At 42.0% G+C, this 7,914-nt stretch overlaps 2 protein-coding genes across 4 annotated transcripts in view; both read left to right on the forward strand.

The window, feature by feature from the left end:
• lamb2l (laminin, beta 2-like) overlaps positions 1 to 1,530 on the forward strand; it is a 63,084-nt gene extending 61,554 nt beyond the window's left edge. For both annotated transcript variants that reach the window (XM_005744669.1, XM_005744668.1), the window contains exons 34-35: positions 43 to 208; positions 952 to 1,530. In XM_005744669.1, coding sequence (XP_005744726.1) covers positions 43 to 208; positions 952 to 1,091 — 306 coding nt within the window. In that variant the 3' untranslated portion in view covers positions 1,092 to 1,530. The remainder of the gene's footprint in view (positions 1 to 42; positions 209 to 951) is intronic.
• Positions 1,531 to 4,106: 2,576 nt separating this feature from the next.
• lamb2 (laminin, beta 2 (laminin S)) overlaps positions 4,107 to 7,914 on the forward strand; it is a 43,748-nt gene continuing 39,940 nt past the window's right edge. For both annotated transcript variants that reach the window (XM_005744670.1, XM_005744671.1), the window contains exons 1-2: positions 4,107 to 4,216; positions 4,591 to 4,657. In XM_005744670.1, coding sequence (XP_005744727.1) covers positions 4,627 to 4,657 — 31 coding nt within the window. In that variant the 5' untranslated portion in view covers positions 4,107 to 4,216; positions 4,591 to 4,626. The remainder of the gene's footprint in view (positions 4,217 to 4,590; positions 4,658 to 7,914) is intronic.

Here is a 7,914-nt window from a genome sequence, read left to right on the forward strand (position 1 = left end):
TATATATAAAATCTTGAATAAAACGATTGCATCATCTGCCAGAGCCTCAACAACACAGAGAAACAGTATCGTGAGCTGCAGATGAAGATCGAGTCTCTTGGTGGGGTGTCTGGAGGTCTGAAGGACATCAACCAGAGGGTCAAAGATCTCAAAGAGGATGCAGAGAAATGGCTCAAGAATGCCACCAGTGGGATAAGAGAACTGGACGGTAAGTTCATATGGCTGCTCTCAGTGTTGACTTTGTCCTTCAGGTGAGCTACATACAGCACATTGTGACCGTAGTGCGTGACTCGACCAGAAATTGCCTGTAAAGAAGTCTCCAGTGTTAAACTACCACCGTTTAAATAATGTGCCATTGTTCATAGTGTACAAAAGACTCTGACTAGATGGCACAGTCATGTAATACAGCTCCTGCCTTATGCTAAAACCAGGATAACTTGCAGCTGTCACTGCAGCATGATTCATAACATAACACATGATGTCACAGATGAGGATGAGATGAGTAGAGTTACACTGTTAATATTCATAAAATATTCCGAGATAAAGATCAGTTCCTTTCACAGGATCCGTGGATGTGCTGTAACAGGCACTAAATGACTAAAAGTAAGTGATAGAAATGAAACAATATCATTATATGTGGGCGGGATAGAAATGCAGAGAAACATTAAAAACATCAAAGCAGAGAATTCACAGTTCAAATCAGTGAAAATCAAGTGAGCGTTTCTGCCTTGGAACTAGTTTTAAGTCCTATATTAATTTAGGATAGAGCTATTACTGATATGTTTATTGTGTACTGTATGGTTTAACAATCGCATCTGCAGATTTGGCATAGATTTTTGGCTCTAAACAAACAACTAAGAACTTCGTAGTAGGACGTGGCTGTAGATCAACCTTTCAGCCTTTTGTGCATGCTTGTTACTTTAACTTTTCTCTTGCTCCCTGTGATTGCAGAACTTGAGGAAAAGTTCAAAAACAATGAGAGGCGGATGGAGAAGCAGCGCTTGGAGTTGGACAAGCTGAAAGACAACGCAACTAGTGTGCGGGACGAGATCCGGCATCGAGTGCAGAACTACAACACCTGTGTGCGATGATGCCTCCTGCGTGTCATCAGCTGCTGTAGTAGAGGAGAGTTAGAACTGCTGTTGTGACTGGAAAACAGAAAATTTGTCACCAATGAAAATAAAACGCTGCTCTGGAGGTTCCTCCATTCTTTCACTGGTATTTCAAGTTTTACACATTACCTGCAAGTGTTATGTCACAGAAATGCCTTCAACTGTCCATGTACTGTTTGAGTCCTCAATATCACTCCTGCCCTTGGTGGTGTTCATGTATTTAAGCTATTACAATAGGCGGTTACCTGTGAAGAGCATTTATTTCACTCTATAGCCAATAATAACGGATAATAATGGAATTGATTTACTGTATGCGGAAAGACTATATCAGAGTATGTTATCAGTTACCTATACCAAAAGTGCTTTCAAGATGTTGAGTGTTTGTGTTGTTTGACCACATTAGTATGGGGTGTACACACTGACATTCCTATTAAAAAATTTGAAAGTACTTTTTGTGCTTTTTTTTTAAATTATAATGTACAAATATTCATATAAAAATACACTGTGAGGTGATATGATGAAGACAAAGTCAATCTGACACTTTATATAAATGCATCATATTTGTGTGAGACTGTATGCAATATTTACATTGCTTAAGAAGGTATGTTGCTTCAGTGTTTTGCTACACAGGGGAACCTTATACACAGTTAAGTGTATAAGTTCAATCCCATATTTGTCTCTCTTTGCCCACAGCCTTCATCTCTTCTCAATTTACCACCTCTGCAAAAACACAGCTTCTACACTCACTCAAAGTTACACCTAATAGATCTCACCCATCATTAATGCCGTTAGTTAATAATGATAGTCACTTTGCCAGCCTATTGAATCCCTGGCTGAAGTTACAGAAAGTCATTTACCGCTCCAATTTTTAAACATTTTCAATTTACAGTAAAAAAAAATAAAATTCAAAGTGTGACACAAGTGGCTGGTGATGGGCCGACACTAGCAAGCTGCCCCCTGAATCTGCATCTTGCCAGGCCTGTGGAGCATTTTAGCAGCTTTTAGCTGAAGGTTTTGTTTTACAACTTGACTGTTTTTGTTCTGTCTCGTTGTTCATACACATGTTGTTTTCAGCTGAGGATTCGGCATTTTTCCAGCTCTAAAAACCAAACTGTACGCTGCTGTTTCCCTATCAAGCATCCCAGTTTGCTCTTGACTAGCTGGTGAACATTTTGTGGCAAAAGAGCCAGAGATTTTTTCTTGGGAGTTGGAGGAGAGCAAAAATGTAGCTCAAAGAGAATGTTGACAACTGTTGCATTTGTCAAGTTGCCAGAAACTGCAACTCAAAGTCAATGGTGAAGCTGATCTAATTGAACTACACACCCTCTGATATATCCATACACACAGCACCATTTTATTGGCTAATTGTAACTATGTTGCTGGGTGGTATCTTCCAAGTCATTAGATGATGGGTGTGCTAAATGATATGAAAACCTCTGTGTGAGAGTGCAGCATGCAAAAGACGAACAAACAAAAACCAAAAACAATGCTAACACATGGTGAACTTTCACCAAATACTGGCTCTTATTTCATTTAAGTGTCAGGGATCTGTTCTCAGTATGAAAGGCCTATTCTCTCTTGGTTGTGGCATTGGATCCTGGTCTCTAACAAAGAGGGGCTGTCCTGCAGCAGCTCAGGGAATGTGCAATATGACAGAGGTTTATAGCAGGCTTTGTTCTGGACGACGATCTGCCAGCAGTGAAACACTGGCGCACATCAGAAACAGTTAGAACTACGTACTACTCCCATGTGAAATGATCCACATGTGCAATGCTGTGGATTACATGAAGTCAACAGCTTTAGTTCATATAAGATTGATTCATTGCACCAAACTTTCTATGATATTTCTTATCCCCGAACATAACTATTAGTCACGCCGTGCGGTCCACCTGCGTGGCTGGGCTGGTGCTTTCAAGCATAGAATCTGTGATAACGATCACGGCTCCTCATTGGATTAAACCAAAGGGAATCCAATCCGTCCTGCAGGGAGCGCGCATTCCTGCTCACGGGGACAGAAAGGGGGCTCGTCGGAAAACATGCAGCGGGTTACTGGAGGGAAACTTGACACAGGAATTACTTTGAATTCATTTTGCTTTAGCAGTGGTTTTTTCACACTCCATTATTGCCTACATAGGACCATGTTGATAAAGTGAAGTATATAATCAAGTAGCTTTTGTGCCGTCCTGGTATGTTAACAAACTGTTTTAAAAAAAGCAGGTAAAGCAGCCAAATAAACTAAAAAAAATAAATATAACATAAAAATAAAACAGACATGACAGTGAACTCAAAAAGAGAGTATTGTGCTATGAATCCAGTACCAACACCTGGACTCACCTGTAGAACCTCCTACTCTGAGGACAGTAACACTTCTGGCAGGGGTAACTTCTTTGGCACAACACCATAACTTTCCTTGTATGTTTATTTACTTAAGCACTGCGGCCTAGTCATATTTCACATAGGAATCATTTTAAAGGTTACTGTATACATTACGTATAATCTGCTGGAAGTTAACCTATTGTAATATAGTGGGGGGGAGCAGATGGGTGGAAGATACTGTAAACGGATTTGCATGGACTCATGACTAAACACCTGAATAGACGGCTCTGGGTGATGACGTGTTAATAATAATAATAATAATAATAATAATAATAATAATAATAATATTGGCGCTGACTATATGTGAAGTTCGGTGAGTGAATAAAGTTGTTGGAGTGAGACACTGAGACCTCTCCTGTCGTTGTTACATACCTCCACAATAATATGTTTTGTGAAGACGTTTCACCTCTCCTCTTTCACTGGTAAAACGTCTTCACAAAACATAAAGAAGTCCAGTTGTTATCTTTCTAAACTAATCGAAAACTCATTTAAAGAAAGGCAACTGGGTGTGCTTCATCTGCCCACTGAAGGAATCGAACTCGCGACCCAAGGATTCGGCCCATTTGTGCGCATTAAGAAACTCCGCTCCAGAAAGTCCGGCCCAGGGTTTCCCGGGCAGAGAAGCAGGAGCAGAAGAACTGCTCAGCTCCGCTTCTGTCCGAGAACTCCGCAACAAGTGGACGAAGAGGGGCAGCAGAGAAGGAAACGTTGGAAACGCGACACAAACGGTGAGAAGGTTTAAGATAATGCTTATGATCAGTTCATTTCTGAAATAAGAGACAATCAGTTATACTTAGCTCGCTGGATAGTTGAAAGCAGTTTATACTTTTTTTCTCCTTTAGTGAACCGGTTTACAGAGAACAGAGTGGCAAACGGTGATTTAAATAGTAGAAACAGAGAGTGGATGAAAAAAAGTCTGTGAAGGAGTCCTGGTTGTCCTCTGCACTTCAATTGTTGGTCGTCAATTGAAAAAAAAATATCAAAGCTTCAATTTTTCCCACATTTTTAACTTTTCCCAACGCTCATTTTGCATCCAGTAACACAAAACCCGCCTTTAGTTGTTACTGTGTATGTCTAATGATGAGTGTGTTGCGTGTGGCAGGTTGCTGCGGCCCAGCGGGTGGATGCGCGCTCAGAGATGCGAGCCTCGGTTGCGGTGCTCCTCTGCGGTAAGTAACCTGCGCACCCTTTGAAGTCACTCCGTGTTTTCTGCTCCATAACAAACCCTCAGAAGCGATTCACTGAACGGATATGGCGGCTATCGAGCGACTTCAGGTCACTGGTCCTGCTTTGATTAGTCTGTGGAAGATGTGTAGCTTTGTTAATCCTGTAAATGCTGAGTTCAAAGACACGCAAGACCTGAAGGGAATACAACATAATAATAGCAGTGAAGTGAGATGGTCGGGGTCATACTCCCTTGATGCCTGCACTTGGTTCATAGAGTCCCTGTCAGTGAGAATGCGCTGTGATCAGCACAGTTTTCACTTGTCATGATGGAAAACAGGGAAGAAGACTGCTTTGCAAACTCATTTACAGCAAGCAAAAAAAGTCAAGAGTCAAGAACATTTCTTTCAAAGTGGCTTACACTCTAAAAAGATTTCTCTAAGCCTCGATGGTTGGAGTCAGGAACTATACCAAGGCACTATCAGAAACAGTAGTCTGGATGTGAGGCTCAAGGGATTGCCTTTTACATTTCCCTGTGCAGAGATAAGATAGCTGGTGTTTCTTTTTTAAGGGCCCCTGGTGCCTTCAGGGCCTCAGGGGTCGTCTGTCTGCGTCTCTGTCTTTCTCTGGGTGGTGTTACCGTGTTTTACGGTCCTCCTAAAATGGCCCAGTTGAATCCGCAAATAGAGACACCCACTGCACACATCTAGCGCCTACATACTTTCTGGATGTTAATGGTAAACACACAAGTTTATAGAATGTGGCTCACTCACCCATGCGCACACATTCACACTCCAATGAGTGTATCGGGAGCTACTCAGGGTTAAGTATCTCGCCAAAGTATCCACGGGCAAGATGCAGGCTGGGGCAGCCAGGGATCAATTGGTAGATAATGTGGTCTGTATCATTTCTAAGTAATCTTCTAGGTGAATGTGTGAGTGTGTCCAGTATTGAACGTGTGCAGCAATGAAGCTAAGAATTGAATACAAAGACATATCTGATTTAAATCTCTTTTCACTGCATCCTTCATTTGTTTAACACAACTTACACGGTACATGTGGGCTCCACTCCAAGCCGAGAGGTTGTGAGCTACACCTCTATTTCACTGCCTGATAACTGTCAGTAAATGCATTTGAATGCGTTGCTCCTTGCAGCTAGAAGCGAGTGTGCTTATTGCTGCAGTTAAAGTCTATGAGCGCCTGCTGTCAGGCCTCACTGATCAAATCTGCAGCTCTTTGTGATAGCTGACAGAGCTTAGTGGGAGGTTTCAGGACTGAAGTTCTGTCAGTGTTGCTGGCCTTAATGTCTCAGAGTCACATCAGAATAAACTTTGCAGGACAGTTGTTTTCTTTCTAAATCTGTCTGAATTGAATATACCCGTGCCCTTTGGTGCCTGTAATGGTTTACCCAGAGCTGCTTTTGTACACATTTTTACACAGCTGGACAATAAAGCACCGCATAATCCCATCACGTTCATATACTACTAACCAGCCAGCCCCGGTCCTTCTTGTCTTGCGTTTTTCCTGCCGGATGGCTCACTTACCAGCTTGCTGTGGTGTCGGTCCTCAGAATCATCACTCATGTGCTTCCCTGGAGAGAATCTTGTTGTGGCGGACAGAAGTTGGCCACAGTAGGAGTTCTATTCAAGAGATCCACTGATGAGCAGAGCAAGTTCTGCTTTTGGCAGCCGCACCACAAGAACATGGAACAACCACGCTTGTGGTTCATGGACAGGAGAAACAATTACAGCAAGCAATAAACCTTTTACTCTGCACACAGCAGGCCTGTGTGTGTTGTTTAAGGGTATCAGTAGAAAATGTAACCACGCAGGTAAAGTGTAGGTCAGAGTTGATTCTCAGTTTTCCCATTCAGTAAGTCAAGAAGGAAAAAGGGATAAAGTGGGCTATAAATATGATTCCTCAAAAATTCCTGGCAAAATAAAAACAGTTTTTAGGAGAGTCAGGATATGAGAAGACTGAGAGATGGAAATGACATGGAGCAAGGTTCAGTTCAGTCCAGCCATGGACTGTGGGCTTAACCCTGCAGGGGATAGAAGCCATGTACTCGTGTTTTATCTTTAAGCAATTAACAGCACTCAAGTCCAAATGTAATGATGGCGTTCTGTCAATTAAACCCGATCAAGTCACAGCCAGCGCACAGCTCATGAATCAGATTAACAAGAGCTTTCAACACGTCAATTACCAACAATTAAAAGTAAAATACGTCTTTGCTTCTGGTCTAATCTTCAACGCTATATACTTTCAGGAGTTTGATTAAAGGTGACTTTTTCAGGAGCTCACAGGCTTCAGCTTAAGTTTACTAAATTGGACAGAAGGACAGAAGGAACGATTAATGTGGTGAACTCTGATTTGACAAATGACTCCTGAGGATCGTTTTCAGACAGAGGAAGCTAACCCACTGCCAAACATAAATAAGAATTAAAGATAAATAGACTGACCAAGTATATCAGTAGGCATAGGACCTATTCTGTGTCATTTATGGCGCCATTATATCATCCTTGGACTCTAATAGTGTAACTTTGCATTCACAGTTCAAAATAATCTTTATGGTCAAAATCACAGTGTTAGCAGCTGGAATAAGTAGAGAGAGGTGGGAAGTGTTTGACCTGATAAACCTCCCGCGCTGTCATTACTAACATTGGGAGGTGTCCATTCAGATGTCTCTGAGGATGAGCTGTGAGGTCAAGGGTCAATTCCAAACCCACAGGTCAAAGGAGGGGTTAATTGGCGTGTGTCATTATGTGTGCGCGACAAAAGCGAGAAAGGACTCAGGCTGATCACAGGAACAAAAGAGTCAGCCATCCCTTCACTCTTCTTTTCTTTTCACATGCTAGTTTCTTTTCTTCATGACTCCAGTTAGAAGTAGGAGCTGCAGCGAGACGGCCATATGTGTTGGTGAAGCGCAGATAACCTCTGGCAAAAAGGCTAGTTACCTTTAGACGCCTACCTTTAGTATTCGAAACCATTTAAAGTGCAGTTGAAGGAGGCACCAACTCATCATTACTCTGTAGGAACGAAAGGAAAGAGCTGGGAATAAGAAAGAAAAGAAAGCAAGCAAACCTGAACATAAAAAAGGGATCTGGATTGCCTCATCGCACAAAGTAAATCCTCTGTAATACACCTTTCTTGCAGGTTTATGTGTGTAGGAATTTGGCTTTTTTGAACTGCTGATACCCTCCTCATGTGTGTGTGTGTGTGTGTGTGTGTGTGTGTGTGTGTGTGTGTGTGTGTGTGTGTGTGTG

This window comes from Pundamilia nyererei, unplaced genomic scaffold (assembly GCF_000239375.1).
Source record: "Pundamilia nyererei isolate P.nyererei 1_Seehausen unplaced genomic scaffold, PunNye1.0 scaffold00147, whole genome shotgun sequence".
NCBI lineage: Eukaryota > Metazoa > Chordata > Actinopteri > Cichliformes > Cichlidae > Pundamilia > Pundamilia nyererei.